Raw genomic sequence first — 23,133 nt, 5'->3', positions numbered from 1 at the left:
ATTAATTGCCTGCCATGTGCTGTGCATTTTCATATCCAATGTCTCATTCTGTCATCACAGTAAGCCTGTGAGATAAAGATTATAATTCTCATTTAAGATCAACATCATGGCAGAGTGAGTTGTTCCCTTTGTCTCTCCCTTCTAAGTTACAACCGATAGGACATCCGTAGACCAACACAAGGACTCTGCACAGCGCACACTGGAATGCCTGAGAGATCTCTACATCTATACAGCTGAAGGTGGGTAGACTCGACCTCCTGGAGGCAGTGGAGCCAGGTGAGCAGTGGCAGCAGCTCCAAAGACTGGAGGCTCCAAGAGCTGTGACCACGCCTACAACCAGGAGACCCAGGAACTGCGGTAACACCTGTCAACAGAGGCCCCAGGAGCCCAGGCAGGCCACTCTCCCAGAGGTGTCACAAACTGCTGCAGGGCCCACAAATGGAGGCTCCAGGAACCGCAAGATACCTGTGATGAAGCCCCTTTCCCCTCCCTTGGCAGTGGTACCTCTGACATCAACTCTTCCAGAGATGGGGGCTACATTTAAGACACAGATACCCCCCAGTACTGGAGGCTGTGCCTCTTACCTGAAGTTCCAGGAATCACACTGGTGCCTGAGGCCAGAGGCTGCAGGGACCACAGTAGCACTCACGACTCAGCCCCTCCCCCTCCACCAGTAGTGATGGATGGCACCTGTGATCTGAGGCTTCAGGAAATGCAGCAGTACCCCTGACCTGTCCCTGCCCCAGTGGCAGCAGCTCTGATACTGGCCCTTCCAGCAGTGGGGGCAGCATACAAGACCCCAGGCTCCCAGCAGTGGTTGCAGTGCCTATGATACCTGAGGTTCCTGGAAACACGCCGGCGCCTGAGACCAGTGGCTGCAGGAACTCCAACAGTGCTCACAACCCAGGTACCCCTCCACCCATGGCTGTGTTCATGTCACCCATGATCCTGGCCCTCCTAGCAGTGGCAGTGACACCTGCAAACCCAGTGCCCTTGGCAACAGTAGTGCCAACACCTCCAGAAAACCTGGGAGCAACAGCATAGGTGGTGCACATTGCAGCAGTGCGTAAGCCCATGGAAAGCCCACACAGAGAGTCAGGTAACAGCAACAGTGGAACCCATGACTCTGGTGCCCCCCCAGCTGCAGCTGCAACTTCTGCCCTCACCTGTAGCAGTGGCATCTGCAGACCTAACAAACCCAGACATGGCAGAGGTACCTGTGACCCCAGCTCCCACCCCACTCTCCCCCTCCTCCACTGCAGTGGGGGACCCCATAACCCAGGAAACCCCAGAAGCAGCAGAGGTGCTAGTCAGCCCAGTGAACCTGGTGGCAACACCAGCAACTGCAGGAACACCATAAGCAGGAAAACTCCAGCAACCTGATAGGCACAAGCAGCACAATGAGGACACTCACAATGCCTCTGGCAGAGGCAGTGGAGGGTAGAAAGTGCAGGTTCTCAGATACAACCAGAAGCAGTTCAGAATAAAAGTAAACAAAGTCTTACCCAAATAAGTACAGTGTTTGCTACCACAAATGCACTAACAGAGGAACGGTTCATCAAACACCGTGAAAAACTACAGTAACACAGTATCACAAAAAGAAAATGACAGTTCTCCAGAAACCAAACTTGACGTTGTGGAAGATAAATAAAATCAGAAATGAAAGAGAAGAAATTGCAACAGATAACACAGGAATACAAAGGATTATAAGAGAATACTATGAAAAGTTATTTGCCAATAAATTGGATAACCTAGAAGAAAGAAATGGATAAATTCTTAGAATCATACAACCTCCCAAAACTGAATCAAGAAGAGATAGAGAGTATGAATAGACCGATGACAAGTAAAGAGATTGAAACAGTAATCAAAACCTCCCAAAAAACACAAGGACCACAAATGGAGGCTCCAGGAACCGCAAGATACCTGTGATGAAGCCCCTTTCCCCTCCCTTGGCAGTGGTACCTCTGACATCAACTCTTCCAGAGATGGGGGCTTCTCTGGTGAATTCTACCAAACATTCAAAGAAGATTTAATACTTATCCTTCTCAAACTCTTCCAAAGCATTGAAGGGGATGGCATGCTTCCTAAATCATTTTAGAAAACCAACATTACCCTGATACCAAAACCAGACAAGGACAGCACAAAAAAGGAAAGTTACAGGCCCATATCCCTGATGAACATAGATGCAAAAATCCTCAACAAAATATTATAAAATCAAATACAACAATACATTAAAAGGATCATACACCACAGTCAACTTGGATTTATTCCAGAGATTCAGGGATGGTTCAGCATCTGTAAATCAATTACTGTGATACACCACGTTAACACGAGGAAGAATAAGAATGACACGATCATCTCAATAGATGCAGAGAAAGCATTCGACAAGATTCAGCATCCATTTATGATAAAAGCTCTCAATAAAACATGTATAGAAGAAAAGTACCTCAACATAATAAAGGCCATATATGACAAGCCCACAATTAATGTTGTACTCGGTGAAAAACTGAAAGCTATTCCTCTAAGAACAGGAACAAGACAAGGATGCCCACTCTCACCACTCTTATTTGACATAGTATTGGATTTCCTAGCCAGAATATTTAGGCAAGAAAAATAAAGAAAAGTTATCCAGATTGGAAAGGAAGAAGTAAAACTGTCACAATTTGTGGATGACATGATTTTGTATGTAGAAAACCGTAAGGAATCCACCAAAAAACTACTAGAAATAAGTAACGAATACAATAAAGTTGCAAGGTACAAAATCAATCTTTCTTGCTACATCTCCTCAGGCAACAGAAATGAGACAAAATACACAAATGGGACTACATCAAATTAAAAAGCTTCTGCACAGCAAAAGAAACATTAATAAAACAAAAAGACAACCTACCAATTGGAAGATATTTGCAATTCATATATCTGCTAAGGGGTTAATATCCAAACTATATAAAGAACTCATACAACTCAACAATTTAAAAATAAATAACAAGATTTAAAAAAGGCAGAGGATCTGAACAGACATTTTTCCAAAGAAGATAATACAGATTGCCAACAGGCACATGAAAAGATGTTCAACATCACTAATTGTTAGAGACATGTAAATAAAAACCACAATGAGCTATCATCTGACACCCGTCAGAATGGCTATTACTAAAAAGACAAAAAACGACAAGTGTTGGAGAGGGTATAGAGAAAATGGAATCCTCATACACTGCTGGTGGGAATGCAAATTGGTGCAGCCACTATGGAAAATTGTATGGAAATTCCTCAAAAAATTAAAAATAGAAATACCATAATATCCAGCTACGCCACTTCTGACTATTTATTCAAAGAACATGAAAACACTAGTTAGAAAAGATACATGCACCCCTATGTTCACTGCAGCATTATTTACAATAGCCAAGACTTGGAAGCAACCTAAGTGCCCATCAAGCAACAAATAGATAAAGAAGATGTGGATATATATACAATGGAATACTACTCAGCCATAAAAAAGATGAAATCTTGGGGCAAGCCCAATGGCACAGCAGTTAAGTTCACATGTTCTGCTTCAGTGGCCCAGAGTTCAGCAGTTCGGATCCCAGGTGTGGACCTAAGCACTGCTTGTCAAGCCATGCTGTGGCAGGCATCCCACATATAAAGTAGAGGAAGATGGGCACAGATGTTAGCTCAGGGCCAGTATTCCTCAGCAAAAAGAGGAGGATTGGTGGCAGATGTTAGCTCAGGGCTAATCTTCCTCAAAAAAAATAAAAGATGAAATCTTGCAATTTGTGACAACATGGATAGACCTTTAGTATATTAAGTGAAACAAGTCAGATGGATAAAGACAATTACCATATGATTTCACTCATATGTGGAAGATAAACAAACAAATACATAGATACAGAGAACAGACTGGTGGTTCCCAGAGGGGAAGTGGGGAGGGCAAAAGGGGTCAAAGGGCACATGTATACAGTGATGGACAGATGGAAACTAGACTTTTGGTGATGTACATGATGCAGTCTACACAGAAGTCACAATGTAATGATGTACACCTGAAGTTTATATATTATAAACCAATGTTACCTCAATAAAAAAATAATAATAATTCTCATTTAACATATGAAGAAACTTGGATTCAGGATGAATAGTGACTTATCCAGGGTAACACTTCTACTGAATGGAAGAGCCATAGTTCAAACTCTGCCCCCCAGGTTCCCTGCTTGCTGCTTTTTCTCCTATCACTTAGCTCAGAAGCTTCTGTCTCTGTTATTCTAGAGAAGTGGATTCTTGCTGCCTTCTCATCTTTAGTTCTGTAGGTGATGGAATGATGCCTCCTTGTTTTCTAGTCCAATTCCAGGATGTATTTCAAGGGAGCACCGTTTTGAATCCCAGCCCTCATTAACAATAGACTGAACCTCCACCATCAATTGTCTTGCTCCGTGAATGTACAGAAAGGCATTTTCCAACTCAGCCTCCCTGGGTCTCCGTTTTCTCACCTATCAAATGTTGAAAACCTTTGTAAACATTAGTTCAGTAGTGAGTTAATGAAAGAAATTATTTTAAATGCATTTAAAGTGCATGATCACCATGCAATTTCAACTAGGCTTCTGGGAGGCAGGAAGTAAACCAGGACCCTCTCAGTTTTAAAAATATACTGCAAACCCCATTAGAGAAATGAAAATTAAAATCACTACATACCTGTTAGAAGATCAATAAGAAACTATGCTGGCAATACCAAGTCTGGTGAGAGTGCAGAGCAAATGGAACTCTCATACACTGTTGGTGGTGATGTAAAATGGTACAACCATTCTAGAATACAGTTTGAGAGGTTCTTATAAATTTGAACATACACTTGCCATGTGATCCAGCAATCCCACTCTGGAGTATTTACCCTAGAGGAGTGGTTCTCAACCAGGGATGATCTTGTACCCCTGAGACATTTGGCAAAGTCTGAAGATAATTTTGGTTGTCACAACTGGAAAGTAGGCTGGATGTTGCTAGAATCTAAAGGGTAGAAGCCAAGGATGCTGCTGAACATTCTAAAATGCACAAGACAGTTCCCCAAAACAAAGAAATATCTGGTCCAAAATTTAAATTTTGCCAAGGTAGAAAAAAATCTGCCCCAGAAAAATTAAAGCCTATGATCACCCAAAGATCTATATAAAATGTTTATAGCAATTCTATTCATAACTGCCAAATACTGGAGACAATTCAAATGTCCTTTAATGAACAAATTGGGGCACATCTGTACTATGAAATACTACTCATCAGTAAAAAGAAACAAACTATTGATACGTGCAACAACTTTCACAGCATTATACTGAGTGAAAGGATCAAGTCTCAAAAAGTGATACACTGATCCCATTTATATGACATTATCCAAAAAGCAAAATTGTAGTGATGGAGGACAGATCAGTGCTTTGTTTACTTGCATATGGATATCCAGTTTTCCAATATCATTTGTTGAAAAGACTCTTCTTTCACCATTGAATTGCTTTTACCTTTGTCAAAAATCAGTTGGCAGTATTTATATGGGTCTTCTTCTGGATTATCTTTTATGTTCCGTTGAAGTATATGTCCTTCCTTTTGACAATATCCCCCTGTCTTGATTACTGTCACTTTATAATGAGTCTTAAAATCAGGTAGCATCATTCCTCCAACTTTATTCTTCTTTTTCAATATTTCTAGGTTTTTTTTCTTTCCTATATAAATTTATAGAATTGGCTTATCTATATCTGAAAAATATCCTGCTGGGGTTTTTATTGGGATTGCATTAAATCTTATATGAATTTGGGGAGGATTGAAATCTTTACAATTTTGAGCCTTTTAACACATTGTTTTCCACGGATTGGAGAGACACAGTATGTCTCTCCATTTATTTAGATCTTCTTTGATTTGTTTCATCACCACTTTAGAGTTTTCATCATGCAGGTCCTATATAAGTTTTATTAGATTTATACTTGAGTATTTCATTGGAGCTATTGTAAATAGGTGTGTGTGTGTGTGTTTTAGTTTGGGTTTGCAAATGTACATTGCTAGTTGTAGAAATGTGATTGATTTTTGTGTTGACCTTGTATCCTGTGATTTGCTAAACTCACTTATTAGTTCTAAGAGACTTTTTGTAGATTCTTTGGGATTTTCTATATAGGTACTCACAGCATCTGTGGTAGGGATAGTTTTGTTTCTTCCTTTCCAATCTGTATACCTTTTGTTTCTTTTTCTTCATTTATTGTACTATCTAGGACTTCTAGTACAATGTTCAATAGGCATGATGAGAGAGGACATCCTTCCCTGGTTACCAGTTTTAGAAATCTTTCCTGAATATGATGTTAGCTGTAGGGTTTTTGTAGATAGTCTTTATCAGATTGTGGAAGTTCTCCTCTATTCTTTTGTTGAGAGTTTGTATCAGTAATGAATGTAGAATTTTACCGAATACATTTCCTACATCAATCAATATGATCATATGGTGGTTCTTTTTTCTTCTGTAGACCATTAATGTGGTGAGTTACATTGAATGATATTGATGTATTGAACTAGCCTTGCATTCCAGGGATGAACTCCACTTTGTCCTGGTATATTACACTTTTGTTGATTCAATCTGGTAATATTATGTTGAGGATTTGTGCACCTGTGGTCATGGAGGTTATTAAACTAGAATAACGTAGTTTTCTTTTTATATACTACAGTCATGTGCCACATAATGATGTTGCAGTCAATAACACAGCACATATATGATGGTGGTCCCATAAGATTAGTACCATATAGCTTAGGTGTGTAACACATTATACCATCTAGGCTTGTGTAAGTACACTCTATGATGTTCACACAATGACAAAATCACCTAACAATGCATTTCTCAGAATGTATCTCCATTGTTAAGCAATGCATGACTGTACTGTCTTTGTCTAGTTTTGGTATCAGAGTAATGATGGTTTTAAAGAAGTTTGGTAGTATTACCTTCTCTTCTATTTTCTAGAGGAGATTGTATAGAACTAGTGATATTTCTTCTTTAAATGTTTGATAGAATTCATCAATAAATCCATCTACAACCAAAAATTTCTTATTTAGAAGATTAACTACAAATTAAATTTAAGTTATAGAAATAAGTGAATTTGAGTAGCTTGTTTTTGAGAAATTGTTCCATTTCATGTAAGTTGTTGAGCTTATGTGCATAGCATTGTTTGTAATACTCCTTTTTTAACTTATTAATGTCTGTGGGATATGTAGTGATATTCCCTCTTTCTTTTCATATTTAGCAATTAGTGTCTTTCTCTTTTTTCTTTATTAGTCTTGCCCAAGCTTTATCAATTTTATTGATCTTTTAAATGAACCAATTTTGGTTTAATTGATTATCTCTGTTGGTTTTTAGTTTCGATTTCATTCATTTCTGCTCTTACCTTTATTGTTTCCCTCCTTCTGCTTGCTTTGGGTTTATTCTTCCTTATTTTGATACTTTGTTTAGGTGGAAGCTTAGATTATTGATTTGAGACTTTCATTTTGTAATATATGCATTGTGGGGCTATAAATTCCCCTCTAAGCACTGCTTAGATGCATACAACAAATTTTGATATGTTGTGTTTTTATTTTCATTCTGTTTAAAATATTTTCTATTTTCCCTTGAGAGTTTCTCTTTGACCACTGAATTATTTGAAAGTGTATTGTGTAAAGGATTTTTGTTGTCGTTCTTCACTAATTTCTAGTTTAATTGCATTATACGTTATTCTAGTTTAATAACCTCCATGACCACAGGTGCACAAATCCTCAACATAATATTACCAGATTGAATCAACAAAAGTGTAATATACCAGGACAAAGTGGAGTTCATCCCTGGAATGCAAGGCTAGTTCAATACATCAATATCATTCAATGTAACTCACCACATTAATGGTCTACAGAAGAAAAAAGAACCACCATATGATCATATTGATTGATGTAGGAAATGTATTCGGTAAAATTCTACATTCATTACTGATACAAACTCTCAACAAAAGAATAGAGGACAGAACAATCCTAAATGAGTGTAAATTTAACAACAAAACAACATACATAGAAGAAAAACATGACAAAACTGAAAGGAGAAATAGAAATAACCACAAGTACAGTTGGAGAGCTCCATACTTCTCTTTCCGTAATTGAAAGAATAAGCAGACATAAAATCAGAGAAAGCATAGAAAATTTGAACAAAGCCATCAATCAACTGGGTCTAATTGACATCAGCAGAATATTCTATCTAATATCTTTTATGTTATGTAATATCCCTCTTTATCTCTGGCAATTTTCTTTGCTCTGAAGTCTACTTTGTCTGAGAGTAATATAGCCTATCCAGCTTTCTTTTGATTAAAATTTTCATGGTCTATAACTTTCCATCCTTTTACTTTTAACCTACCAATGTTATATTTGAAGTGAATTTCTTCAACACAGCGAGTAGTTTTTATCAATTCTGATAATCTCATCTTTTAACTGTTGCATTTAGACCATCTGTATTTAATGTAATTATTGATATATTTGAATTTAGGTCTTCCATTTTATTATTTTTTTCTCTTTGTTCCGTCTGGGATTTTTTGTTCCTCTGTTCCCCTTTCTGGCTTTTTATCTGCCAATTATTTGAATATTTTCTAAGATTCCATTTTGATTTAACTATCATGATTTTGACTATGTTAATATAGTTTTTGAGTGGCAGCTGTAATGATTGCAATATACATACTTTAAGCAATCTTCCTAGAGCTAATATTTTATAACTTTAAGTGAAATTCAAAACCCATACTGTCATATAGGTCCCTTATCCTCTCCCTTTTATGTGATCATTTTCTTATACATTACATCTGTATACCTTGAAAACCCCATCAGCCAATATTATAATTTTTTATGTGAACCTTCAAATATATATTAAATAACTCAAGAAGAAAAGAATAGTCTATTATACTTACACAGATCATGACCATTTCTGTGTTCTTCCTTCATTTCTGATGTTCCAACATTTCTTCTGGTAATATTTCCTTTTTATCTGAAAAGCTTTATTTAAATATTTTAGACAGATTTTCTGGTTATAAATTCTCTCAGCTGTTTTTTTTTTTTTTTTAATTTGAGAATGTCTTTATTTCACCTTCATATCTGAAGGATATTTTTACTGGATATAAAAGTCTAGTTTGACATTCTTTTCTTGCAGCACTTAAAAAATGTTGTTAACCCTCCTGGCCTCCATAGTTCCTGATTAGAAATCCACAGTCATTCAAATTATGGTTTCTCTATTTATTATGTCATTTTTTTCTGGCTGCTTTCAACATTTTTCTCTGTCTTTACGTTTCAACATTTTGATTTCGATGTGTCTGGCCATAGATTTCTTTAGGTTTATCTCCTTCAGGGTTCTCTGGCCTTCTTGAGTCTATAAGTGTACAGGTCTCCCCTGCTGTCTGAAAGTGGAGCCATTCCTATGAAACCTTTCATGAACTGAAATAGCATAAAGCAAAGTGGCAATTACCATTATTTTATGCAGGAAAAATTTTTGAGTGTTCCAAGACCCAAAAAATAACCTACCAGATCATACTAAGTAACACATAAAACTAAAATAATGCTAACACATAGTAAAAACAGGAATGATATGATGAATAAACAGCCTATATAAACTGGAAATCATGTATGTATACTGTAGTTTCACTTACCAGAATCAGGAAGACAACGAGCACACTGAAAGTCTGAGAGGTAGTGGTGGTCGTGATAATGGTGTGTTAAGCTAATGCATTGGAGGTTGGGGTGATGGGAGTACAGGAGACTTGGGTGGAGGAGAGAGAGGAAGACAGACATCTGTTAACATCTCATCATTGTCTGAATCCATCAGGGCAGGCAGGTCACTAACATTTACACCTTCTTCTGTGATGTCTTCCTCAATGTCAAAGGTCCAGGTTTGTCGTTTGCTGTGGCTGCTGTGGGTCATGTGGAAGGCTTGAAATACGACAATATTCTTGACTGCTTAGCCTCTGTAATGGTTTGCTGCAAAACAAATACTGAACGCTATTTTCGATTTTCGCCTTTTTTCATAAAAGCAAAAATCCGGTTTGATTTCTTTCAGTTAGTAAAAACAGGTACAAATGGAAGTCTTTCGTAAAAGCAAAGTGTCATAAAGCAAACTTTTGGAGAGCAGGGGAAACCAGTATATCTTTTGCCCAACTTAGGAAGCTTTCCCTCATTATTTCTTCAAATTTGGAGGGCAGGGGGGCGAGGCAGAGGGCAGGATTAGGGCACTATATTCTTTCTCCTCTCCTTCTGGGACTCTGGTGACAAGAATGTTATCCATTTGGCATTGTCTGTCAAGTCACTAAGGTTCTTGTTTTTGCAATATTTTCTTCTCTCTCTTCTTCAAATTAGATCATTCCTATTCATTTATCTTCAAATTCATTGAATCATTTATCTCTCATCTCCAAACTGCTATTGAGCATTCAGCAAATTTTTGCTTTCAATTATTGTATTTTTTAGGTTCTAAAATTTCCATTTGGTTTTCCTGATATCTTCTATTTCTTTCCTGAAACTTCCTATCTTTGCATTTCTTTCAGGCTGTTCTCCGTTGCTTATCGGAGCCTTTTCATAATAACTGCTTTAAAATCTTTGTCAGAGAATTCCAATATCTATGCCATCGCAGAGTTGGTGTCTTTTGATTGTTCTCTTCTTTGAGGGTTGAGATTTTTGTGATTCTTTGTATGTCGAGTAATTTTGGATTGTATCCTGGACATTTTGGATCTTACAAGTCTCTGGGTCTTGTTTATGACTTATGGAAAATGTTGACATTTTTATTTTAGCAAGAAGTCAACCTGGTTAGGTTCATACCATAAGTTTCAACCTGCCTTCTCTGGGCTGTGGTTCCAATGTCAGCTCAGTTCTCAAAGCCTTTGCTGTGCTGTTTGGCTACATCCTACTTTACTCAGTCTTGACTGGCAGTGGTCTATTCAGTCAGTCCTCAGAGGCTTTGATATACTGATTAGGACCAGATCCATGCAAGTGCAGCTCAGAGTTGTGGGGAGGGGAGCCCAGGAGCTCATAAACAACTTTATGGGACTTTTTTCTGAAGCTCTCCCTTTCCATAATCTTCTAGGCACTTTTTGGTTCCCCAGGACTCCCTCTTCTGTCCTCTAGCCAGAATGCTAGGGCTTTAGTTACAGCACTCTCCTGTACAATTCCATGACTGCACCTGTATCCTGCACCAGGTGGCCAGAGGACAGAAAGGGAAAAAAAAATAAACAAGATGGGGTTCACCCCACCCACCCTCTTGGCATCACAGCCCCATTAATTAGAGAGGAAAGTTCCTCCCTCTTAGATTTGTGGTTCCCTGAACCTTCTACTGTGACCTCTGCCACCACCTGCAGGGGACTTTTCAGAGGTTGGAGCATGAGAGAAAGGAGAGAAGAAACAGGGGGTCTCTGCACTTTACTTGAGCTTTAGTAGTTTCATGTCCCATCCCTCACTCTCAAACCAGAAGCCACCTACTGGACTTTTCTGTCTCCTCACCAGTGCCCACTTGTGGGTGTCAGGCTATGTTGCATTCACATCTGGGAATACCAGAGGGGGGGAAATGTAAGTGTGGTGTTCTTCCCCAGCCACCTGCTACTGTTTGCTTCCAATGACGACTCCGTGCATTCAGTCCAGGTGAGGGCTGTGTTCAGGAGAAGAGACAGGGTAGAGTGTCCTTACTCCATCCCACCTCCAGAGTGGTCTGCACAGCAACAGGAATCAGATGGTAGACTGGAGGTTTGCATGTGGCAGAGGATGCAGAACAAAAGGAGTTCTAGATCAACAGAGCACACAAGTGGAGGTGGTGGTCTGAGAGGGACCTTTGGCAACCTGTGTCCTTACTGCTACTCACCTACATCCTCACACACACATCAGAGGATATGCCAGCCAAGTTTAGCAGTTTGGCATTTTCATAATCCTAATCCTGCCAGATCCATTGTGCCAAGTTATATGATTGGGGAAGATTCAGTCATGTTCCTGCACTTAAAAATAGTGTTGGCTGTTGTCGGCAGGTAACTAGCCTCTGCCAAGAGTCTTACACTTTCTCATCTGCCAAAGCTAACCTGAGTGAATTATGGGGTTCTCCATGCAGGAATTCCCTTTGATGTACTTGGTCTTCCTCGCTAGGAGACCATTAGGAAGAGCAACTGCCAAGAACAGATGTTTCCATTCGCAAAGCAATGTTTTTGTTTCTGGGACGTCTTTGACCCTCCCAAAGTGGCTTATGCAGCAAGTTCTCTCTAAGATTTGATGTGCTGTGTTGCAATCTCACCAACAACTCAGAAGCTCCAGAATGTCTTTCCAATTCAAAATGTGCGAAGTCATAATCCTGAAGACATACATTGCTAGGTACTTCTGTTTTCATTGTTTACTCACATGTCAAGAATGGATGATCATGAAAAGGATTCAGTTATTTTTGTGTGGGAAGTGGTCCATGGGATAGAAATGTGTTTTTAAGTCTCTCAAAGTTCATTTTTTTCAAGGGATATGTTTGTTTTATTGTACTTTAAGCTCTTGAATAACATGGATGTGTTTGTGATCCCACATCTCAGGGCATGGGTGATACCTCACCTCTGCATTGTCCCTGTAAAGTACCCAGAGAAATGTTGCACTCACATGCACAGAGCCATATCCTGAACCCCTGCCTCATCCAGGACTCATGTATGTTTTGTATTATCTCCTCCTTCAGGCTGCAATATTCTGCCTGTGCAGCCCAACCTAATGGGCTTTTTGGTTCCCTTCCAAATCCTAGCTCAGTGTTAGGCACATGGTGCTGGATGTACATACAGAGCCAGATACAGGACCATCAGACACAGAGCTGACCATTTGAGCCTTTACACACTTGAGCCAGGGGAGATATTCCTGCCCAGGGCGCATGACACCACTGCCCAGACCTGTCTTCTTAGGAGCCAGGGAACAAAGACCAGCCCTGATGAGACTAGTGCTCACACCATTTTCCTGCACAGCCTTTGACTGGGAGCCAGAGTAGGGAGAGCTGGCCTTCTCAGATGGTCAAGATTCCCCAGAGATGGGGAAGGACAGCATCATCAGGCAGGAATCAGAGCCATGTCATATACTGAGCACACTTATGTGTTACATTATGTCGTGTGGTAAGCAGACCTGTGAAGCTTTCGTCATTGCCAATGACAGATATGGAAGTGTAAATTCAGAAAATTAGATTAGTTTCTAATGTCCCACAGCCCAGAAGAGACAGAGCCAGAATCTGAATTTAGACTGACAGAGAACGTAAACCCACACTCTTGACAAATGCAAAACAGGTATGAAGAGCAAGAATCAGCAAGTTATCCTGAGATTTGTGATGGAAATAATCATTTTTATTCTTTAACCTTTTATAAAAGAAAAGCTCACTTGTTCTCTGTTTGGTGAGTCAGATTAGGTGAAGGCTGAGAAGCTAGTAGAACAAAGAGATAAAGAGATGGAGAAAGGGGGCTGTTTCAAGGACTCTTGGGCAGCCTCCACAGGGCGACTTGTGTCCCGGCCCCCCACGTCTCTCCTGTGCTTCTCATTCTACTTTCTCTCTGGTTTCTCTCTCTCTCTCTCTCTCCGTAATTTCATCATGTGTTTGCTGCGCTTATTTTTTATTGGCCTTTTTAAGAAATAACTAGAATCTTATATGTTTTCATGATGCACAGTCTCAGAGATACGAACTTAAGGAAAAGTGAGCGGCTCCCTTGTGGGGAGGTGCCCATGCCACAGTCCGGCACTCCAAGGCCTCTCGTGGGAAAGAAGGCATTCTTGTGAGCATTCCTTCAGGTTCTATGACTTCCACCAGCAAACTGAGCAGGAAAAAGCATTTGTTCACCTAAGGAGTTGTCACCTTTGCAGATGTGGAATCCAGTTCAAATTTTTAAAGACAATCCTAATTGAAAATAAGACCAAAGCTGACTCTTCGTCTATCAGGAGCCTTCTCTGACCTTTTGATCTAACAAAGCCACCTCTATCACTGTGCTTATTAATACCTGACAGTTTCTTATTTGATCATCTGTTAATTGAGTGTCCCCAGTCTTAGACCTGCATTCATGTGCACACATGCACCAATGCACATGCATACGCACCCAGGACAGTGCTATACCCATAGCAGATACTCAATAAATATTTGTCACACGAATAACCCTAGCTTATTGATTCTAGGCAAGAAGATGAATCCTCAATCCCAGGCCACATTGGCCACTGTTGAGAAGCTCCTATCAGAGCCTGCGACCTACTTGGTCCCTTCAAAGTGCCAGGAGTACCCACCATCCTTTGATCCTAGCTTCCCAGGCCATAGCTCTTAGAAAGGCATCTGCTGCCTACACTGTGCCGTAGGACATCTTTGTGAAAAACTGCTCATCTGGACAGATGCAGTTCCTGGCCGGATGCAGTCCCTGGCCGGGTGCAAAGCAGGGCACAGGCTGGCCTTAGCTTGGTGCAAGACCCTAGCTCTTAGTCTCCAGCCCCCTCTGCATCTGTGTGCCAACTCATTAAAGGTGTTGTCATGGTTCCAAGCCCTGCTTGGGTGAGAGAGCCAAGTCCCACCATTCAGGAATGCTGCTGGTGACACGTATGCATGAGGAGTGCTGTGCAGCTGTGAGAGGAGAGGAGGACCCCTGTACCATGCTGGAGCTATCTCTGGGATACACTGTTAAGAAGGAAAGCAAGGGCCAGAAGAGCAAGTCTAGTGCCCTACCTTTCACCCAGAGGTGGAAGAGGGATGTGTGTTTGTATAGAATCTATATGTGCATATACACTCATGTTCACATGTGTGTGTATATGTGCATGAACACATATATGCTTGTGTTTTTAAAGGGTGCACCAAAAACCAATAACTATGTCACCATGGATGGGGTGAGTCTACAATTTATCATCCAAACTGGTTCATTTTGGGGAGGGAGAATGGGCAGTAACCACTTGGGAAGCATAAACTGGACTTTCCCAAGCAAAACAGGAGTTATGGTCACCCCGCCTGGGGGAGGGGGACATGGGAAAGGTCTGGGAGACCTGTGCCCAAGCTGCCCCTCTGGGTGGCCTGGTGACTGCCCTTGGGCAAGACCCCATCAGCTGCCCAGACCAGCTTCCTTGTCCATGACGTGGGCTCATGCTTGGGTGGTCTCTAAGGGCTGTGGCTGCCAATTAAACCAGGGAGCCCCCGAATCTTCACTGTGCCTTTTGCTCCTGCCACCATCGTCTGTGACCTGAGATACCATCTGGACCTCACTCCACTGCCTTACTTCTTGATGCTCCCAAAAGGGGGCCCCCAGCCCGGCCTCTGCCCAGGTCACACTTCACCCCTGTCTTCCTCAGGTGTCTTCATTGGGAGATGGTGTGTCCCTATTCCTAGGAATTCTCTTTCCCCAGGAACACATCCCCAGGATGAAGTATTGCATTCTAGTCTTCTTAGCAGTAAAACACCAAGTGTTTTAGTGTTAAATGTTTTAATGTTTAACCAAGTGTTACTGCTTAAGTGTTTTAGGGATTTTTAAGTGTCTTTCCCTAGAGGCCAGATTCTGTTTACAACTCCAGGTCTAGCATTTGCTCAGTAAGCTCACAGGAGGATGTTAAGCCTTGGGGTGAGAAGTGAGATTGGTTTCAGGATTGGTTTCACTAGGGCTCATTTCTACCAGTGGGCTTGATTGCAGTAACTCAAACATGCAGCTCACAGTTGCAGAATCTTGTCCCAGGCATGATCACATTTGCCCCTCAGAGGAGCCTGAGGAGTTGATGAGCCAATGTTCTCAGCCTGCATTCAACAGAACAGGAACAGATGCCAAGGCTCCAGAAGCAGTGGTGCATGGCTGTGGTGTTGAGTGGTGAGTGCAGAATGAGGACCCACCCCCAGTTCAAACCTTCTTCCTAAACCCTGAAAGCAAGGAGCTGGAAGCAAGTAGAGAAGGGCATTATGATTCTCAAGTGGCCCCAGAGTAGAGCTAGGACACTCTCTGCCACCTCCTAGGTCACTGAATGTTCACAGTTGATCTTTGGTTCTGATGTTCAACCCCAAAATGGGTGTGATGAAAGGTCACTCTGCTCCATGCACTCCTCAGTCACCCCCTCCCAACTGCACCCACCACCCCCATCACTGCTGCCCATGTTCAGCCACGAGGCCCCAAGCTGTACATGGCCCAACTCCATGCCCCAGCCCTAACACAGAACTGGGGATGGGCGGACAGGCAGGTGAATGGGTGGGTGGATGGCTAGATGGATGGATGGATGAATAGAAGAATAGATAGCTGCATGGGTGAGTGGATGAATGGATGAATGGATGGGTGGGCAGGTGGATGGATGGATGGATGGATGGATGGATGGATAAACAGACCTATAGATAGACAGATGTTACCTGAGGGCCTCTGCAGTGACTTTCACCATGTCAGTATATAGTAAGTGCTCAATAAATACTTGCTGGTTTTTTCCGTTTGAAATACAATGGTCCTGCTTTAAATTTTGCATGAGCGGATGCCATGCCAGTACAAGGGTATCCAATACTTAGTCAGTCTGCACTGTGGTTGCTGCAGGGCCCCTTCTATGTTGCTATTCAGATGCCAGAGTGAAGGTGTGACTGATGGCCAGGCCTAAGGGCCCCCTCATCTTGCCTTTTCTTCTTTCCAGTGTTAATATCTGACTCTTTGACAGCTCATCTTTTCTCCAGTGCTGACATCTCCGTCCATTGGATTAGGGAAAGAACAGCACTCCACGTTTCTAGTCAGAACACTTTTCTCTCTCAGTGTATAAGTGGAAACATTGTTTCCCCCTCTTTGTGCTGCTCATTATCTTGTTCAGCCAACAACTTGCCTGTGAGCACTTACCCTGTGTGACAGGGACAGCAAGCAACTTCTGGGAGCACTTGACCTCACACACCCAGCACCTTCCCTCTCAGCTGTGGCTGGACAGGATAAACACCTGGAATGTTTTAAAATGCAGGAGAATTGTGTCGAGATTTGGCATATATGTATAGATTCAAAACACTCCTCTTCCATTTCCATTTGCTTCCTGAAAAATTCAGTCCTAAAGCCAGAAGGCATGGCAAAGCAAGGTGGGCATCTGCAGTGGGTGGGTGAGGGGCTTCAGACACAGAACCATAGCCTGGGTGTCAGAACCAGATGGGGTGAAAGGGGTGACTCAAGGGGAGGGTGGCAGCAGAGGTGGGGACTTGCTTACACACAGGAATATTGATAAATAAGGAAATAGTTTCAGATTAATAGAAACCAGGTTTCTCACTATCAGAGAAGGGAGTTACAAATAGGATGAACTTTGGGGTATTAGAATAGAATTGAGATATCAGTGGGCTCAGAGTTTCTGGTATATAGATAGATGACAGATGAAAATATCTGCGTGTGTGTGTGTGTACACACATACATATACTATACACACACACTCACACGTCCCTTAGCTCTACTTACTGAGTGAGTCTAGAAGCAGTGAGATCCCAATAGCAGTGATCATATTTTGCCTTCTAAACACCATTATCCACTATTTAAAAAAACAAAATGGCTGAATCCATAGCTGAGGCAGGGAAAGTACAAGATGAACCTGGACTGTCTTCTTGTGCCAGAAAGCAAGAAAGTACTCTAAAACATGACGGAGGGATGTCAGAAGGACACAGAGCCAGCTTGATTGAGGTACAATGACCAAATCAGGGTGTATCTGAGCATCAAAATAATCACGCTAATGAATTATAGAAGTTGGGAATCTGTAATGATATCAAGAAATAGATGAGGGTTTTATGAGGAGTGGAATATGTGTATAGGTTTGAAATTCCTCCACACAAAATGCTTATTAATTATAGTAAGGAAAAGAGTAGCTCTGTAGCGGGGAGCCTGGCAGGTGGCCCTAACAGAGTGACCCAAGTGGACATCACCAGTAATGGGACAGCCCACAGGCCCAGGCCGCATGATAGGACACCGCGAGAAGGACGCAGCATAACCAAGTCTAATCTAATTGTGAGGAAGTAAACAAATCCAGACTAAGGATGTTCTACAAAATACCAGGCCTGTAGTCTTCAAAACTGCCAAGGTCATGAAGGTCAAGGAAACCCTGAGAAATCTTCCAGACTGAAGGAATCTAAAGAGACACCAAAACTAAATGCAGCATGCCGTCCTGAGCTGGAATCTTTGTTTAAAAGACATTATTGGGACAGTTGGCAGACTGAGACTGGAGTCCATCACAGAGATTAGCTGTACTGGTGTGTTAGTGACTGGACGGGTCCCTGATTTTGATGGCTGTGCTGTGGTTAGGTAGGAGAATGTCCTGTGTCATAGGAAATGCGCACTGAACTCTTCCACGGTGTTGGGATTTCACATTGGCAATTCACTTTCAAATGATTCCCCAAGAAAAGAAAAACCTTATTTATACTATATGTGCAACTTTTTTGTGATCTTTTGGTTGCTGCCAAATTTTTGTTAAGTACGAAAGTAAAGTTTATTGAACCACCAAAAAAAAAAAAAAACAAGAAAAAGTAAATAGGTTCAGTAATAACAACAATTAAACTCCACAGGTGATTATGATGCATTCCCAAGGATTCACAGCCTTTGTTCTAGAAGTAATTCAACAGCTGTGGCTGCAGGCTATGTGCAGAGAGCTGTTTCCCAGGCCACCCCACCCTGTAATTTCAAGCGGAGCCACTTTTGCTGGCTCTGGCCCCATTGGCTCCAGTCCTCACAGACTTCCCTCTGTTAATTCTGAGCGTCCCTCCCCCAGGTGCCCAGGAACAAGCCCTGGTGCCACCTGGGGGTCTTGTCGGGGCATTGCCACCTCGACTGGCACTGTGGATGGTGAAGGGGCCCCATCAAGCTGGGAGCTCTGGCTCTTTTGTCTCGATATGCTCTTCCCTTGGGGAGGCCCAATTGTTGAGGGACATCAAGGCTACAGCCTTCTGCCCAAATGTCTCGGTTTTGATGAAAGCACTTCTCGGAATCTACTCTTTCCCGGAGCCTGGGAGGAACATGAGCCAGGGCTGCAGGCTGGGGAGGGTCTCAGTAGCCTGGGTTGGGCATTCACTCACTCCCTCTCCTCCCACTCCAAGGATTGAAATCCAGGAAGCCTTCTCACTGCCCTCTTCCATGGGATGAGTATTTCCTAGAAAGCCCCTCAGATCTTGGTAGCAATGGGCCCCCCCAGCCCCTCAGATGGGCCGGGCATGCCTGTGCCCCTGAGAGGTAAGGCTGCAGTCCAAGCTGCTGGATGTGGAAATGAGCTGAAGGGAAGCCTCCATCCCTCCTGCCCCCACTGTGTCCTTGTTAAGCGCCCCCAGATAACCAGCCCCCACGTTGCCACATGCTCTTGGTGGGCTGCTTCTCCCACCAGGGAGACTTCGTCATAAAGCTGGCTGGCAGCCATCACCGGCAGATTCTCGCTCATCATCCCCTGAGACCACCCAACCCAGGGTGGAGGAGGCAGTGGGACTCGTTCATCTGCCATCAGTGGGTGGTGTAGGAGAGAGGTAGCCTCAGATGGCTGTGATGTCCAGGGTCCATGGAGGTAAGATCCGGAGGGGAGGTGTTCTGTCTTCAACATCCCCCATCCTAACTCAGTCCAATGACAGCCTTGCTTTGCTTTGTCTCCTAGTGTGGACAACTCTGAGGACCCCGTGTACGAGAGTCTAGAAGAGTTCCACGTTTTTGTCCTAGCCCATATATTAAGAAGACCAATTGTTGTCGTAGCAGATACGATGTTGAGAGACTCTGGCGGAGAAGGTAAGGTTACACATAATAAAGCAGATGTATTTCATTCATGACCCAGAATATAACATCCCAGTTAAGGAAGAGACAGCCTAACAGAGGGGTTGAGCTCCCAGAAGACCTCAGAGCCTCACTCTGTGTGGACAAAAATCACATTATTTCTCCTCATTTCTCCTCGACTCCATGTGTTTCTTTCCCCTCCCCAGTGGCAGGAGGGGTTACTCTTGGCCACCTATCCACCCTGTGTGTCAACAGCAGGCGGCCATGGGAAATCCGGCCAAGTGAGGGCAGCAACCAAACCCCAGGGGCTCCCAGTCCCCACCGTGGGGTGTCTGAGCGGCGACAGCCTCCACACCCTAGCAGAGCCGAGCTCTGTCCCCTGCCACTGAGAGGCTCCAGTCCCTTCCTGCCCCTCTGCAGGCTGCATAAGTGTTAAAGAGAAAAATAGGGAGACAGAAAGCATGAAGTCGCTGGGCAAGGCTAGGGTGGAATCAGGAATAGGGGAGAAGGAGGAGAGAGCAGGAAGGGCCGCTTATTGCCTGCCCTCCCTGAGCCAAGCACTGGCTTGCACAGCCCCTTCAGCCCCTTTGTGCACATTCTCTCCCTTAGCCCTCACCACGACCTCCCAGGGTGGACACTGCCCTCCCTACTTTGCAGACAGGAAACCAAAGTTCAGAGAGGCTGTGCAATGTGCCCCCTGCCTCAGCTAAGGCTTCGGAGGGACCAGGCTCAACCCAGGGCAGGGAGCACTCGAGGTGTATGCTCCCTCCAGCCTTTCTGCTGAGCAGGAGGCAGGTCCACTGCTGGAGCCAGCAGGGCAGCCACGCTCTCTGAAGAGGAGGGAAGGAGGGGCGAAGGATAGCGGTCCAGGAAGGTTGCCCCCAACACAACTGCCCCTGCCGCTCACTGGGCAGACCTCCCCTCCACAGCCTGCTCCCGGATGTTTGCATTTCCCCTTCACTCTGTCACCAGCATGAAGCAGCTCTCTTTTGGTGTCACGTTTCCCCTTTCGTCACTTCTCAAGGTCTCCTTGCTAGGTGAATGCTGGACAGCGAGTTGGCCAGTGTCTTATCCCTTAAGCTCAACTTAAATTACACCTGTGCCTTAACGAAAGTCGTAGATCTTCCAGGGAGTCATACAAATTAGGATGAGGTTTTTCATGCTAAATCACAGCTGCCAAAGAAAGTCTTATGTGGCCGTGGTTATCAGAGTGGGCAGGCAGCTGGGAGTACATCGCTCATGCCTAGGCTCACCTCCAGCGACATGGGACTGCTGAGGTCTGCAGCCCCGGGGTGCAAAGCCAGGACTCTCATCAGGGTCCCTGGGCACATGGCCCTCTACCCTTCAGATCCCATGGGGCTGGGTCCACATTTCCTTCCATTCTACCTGTACTCGAGGATGCAGCTCTCTTGAAGGTGGACCTGCTGTGCATCTCAGCCACGGCAGAACTGCAGTCACCAGTGTAGCAGAGTGAGGGTGGGGGAAGGAACCCTAAGAGTTCATCGAAGACATCACTGAGGTTGATGATCCCTGCATCCAGCTCAAAGAAGAGCAGTGAGTCGCTGACTCCCAGGCAAGAGGCAAGGTTCTTTATGATTAAAAAGCAGATACTGTGTCAGGGCAGATATTTCCAGAAATTATTGTATTTCGATAAGGATATAGGCTTTTTTCCCCTCTTTTTGAGGGACAAAGGAAATGAATAAGATTGTGTCCCGGTTGCTAAAGGAGCCAATTCCCGTCTCTCATTTCCCGTCTGACTCACAACTTGGTACTGGAGCTTTCTCACTGAGCTTCTCAAAATGTGGAACAAACAGGTTCTGGAGAAGCATAAATGTTGTTCTGCATGCAAATGCTTTCATGAACACAGGAAAGGAAGAAGTACACCCAGCAAAGCATGGGTTTCCAGGCAGCCTTCAGGGCACCTCATGGCTGACCATCTCAGACAAGCTCTTCTGATCACCTGTGTGGGTCTCAGAGCAGCAGGCCATCCTGGGCGGATCACAGCAGAATCCCCTCAACCCTGGCCCTCTTGTTCCCAGGAGGAAGCTTGACAGGGCACAGGGACAAGCCAGGAGGACTCTGCCCAGGGAGGCAGGCAGGGGTGAGGGGTCCCCTGGACACACACAGGACTTGAGGTCTAATTGGCCTGGCCCCTGCAAGCCTGTGCTTCCTCAGCCATCCCCAGGCGAGCACACCCAGCTTACAGCGAGGCCCCTCTGCTGTGGAGTGGGGCACCTGACACCCAGGGCTGCAGCCTGAGCCTGCCCTCCCTTCCCTCTGCCCTGTCACCTCCTCCAGGCTGGTAAGGGATGCCGTCCATGTTTCTTCCAGCTCCACATGCCCTCACCCTTGTTTGTGCCCACAGCATTTGCTCCGATCCCGTTTGGAGGGATTTACTTGCCCTTGGAGGTACCTCCCAACAGATGCCACTGCTCACCTCTGGTTCTTGCCTACGATCAAGCGCATTTCTCTGCCCTCGTGTCCATGGAGCAGAGAGATCAACAAAGAGAACAAGGTATGCCCGCTGCCGACTGAGAGACAATGTGTGCTGGAGGAAGGGGAGGGGATAGGAGGGCGTGGGGAAGCGGAATGTGAGCCCTCCCTGGGAAGCACACCCATGCACACTCAGTAATAATGGGTTTTATATAAAACTACAGTACGTGTGCATAAGTGATATCATTGAAAATAACAATGTCAAAGACAACTTTTAATTTAAAACATGAAGCAAATTGGGCCCAGCCCCACGGCCGAGTGGTTAAAGTTCCACATCCTCCGCTTTGGCAGCCCAGGTTCACAGGTTCTGACCCGGGGCACAGTCCTGCTCCACTCACCAGCCACGCTGTGGCGGCGTCCCACATACAAAAAAATAGAGGAAGACTGGCACAGATGTTAGCTCAGGGCTAATCTTCCTCAAACAAACAAACAAAACAATGAAGCAAATTAATAATTCCATCACCCTTAGATAGCCTTTACTGTTCTTCCTTATCACATGTGTGCATATTTTATGAGGATGTAATTAATCTTAGATGTAAATTAAAAAGAAAAAAAGAAAAGCCCCTCTAGTGCAGGGGTCAGCAAACTGTAGCTCACCACCTGTTTTTGTAAATAAAGTTTTCTTGGAGCACAGCCACACTCACTCATTGATATATTGTTTGTGGCTACTGCTTTTGCGTTATGATGGCAGACTTGAGGAGCAGCCACAGAGATTGTGTGGCCTGCAAAGACTAAAATATTTACTAACTAGTGCTTTATGGAAAAAGTTTACCAACATCTACTCTAGAGGAGCTTTTGGATCAAAAGATTGATATTTCCATTTAAATCATTGCAAGTGAGTTTCCTGCTAGTGGCCATTTCAGTGCTGCAGAAAAGCTCACTGGGGCTGGCCCCACAGGCTGTGCACTGCACAATTCCACCCACCAGTCAGATAGACTCATGTGGTGCCTATCTTCAACCAACACATTCTGTGTCTGCTATGGAAATGAAG

General features: G+C 43.6%; 1 protein-coding gene across 5 annotated transcripts in view; it reads left to right on the top strand.

Moving 5' to 3' along the window:
* The window catches only part of OTUD7A (OTU deubiquitinase 7A), a 379,739-nt gene that overhangs the window by 328,480 nt on the left and 28,126 nt on the right, over nt 1–23,133 (top strand). For all 5 annotated transcript variants that reach the window (XM_023651659.2, XM_070268408.1, XM_023651663.2 and 2 more), the window contains exons 10-11: nt 19,537–19,664; nt 22,015–22,164. In XM_023651659.2, coding sequence (XP_023507427.2) covers nt 19,537–19,664; nt 22,015–22,164 — 278 coding nt within the window. The remainder of the gene's footprint in view (nt 1–19,536; nt 19,665–22,014; nt 22,165–23,133) is intronic.

The sequence above is a fragment of the Equus caballus genome, chromosome 1 (genome assembly GCF_041296265.1).
Source record: "Equus caballus isolate H_3958 breed thoroughbred chromosome 1, TB-T2T, whole genome shotgun sequence".
Taxonomy (NCBI): domain Eukaryota; kingdom Metazoa; phylum Chordata; class Mammalia; order Perissodactyla; family Equidae; genus Equus; species Equus caballus.
Note: the sequence above shows the minus strand (reverse complement) of the source record. Positions and strands in the feature narration are given on the sequence as shown.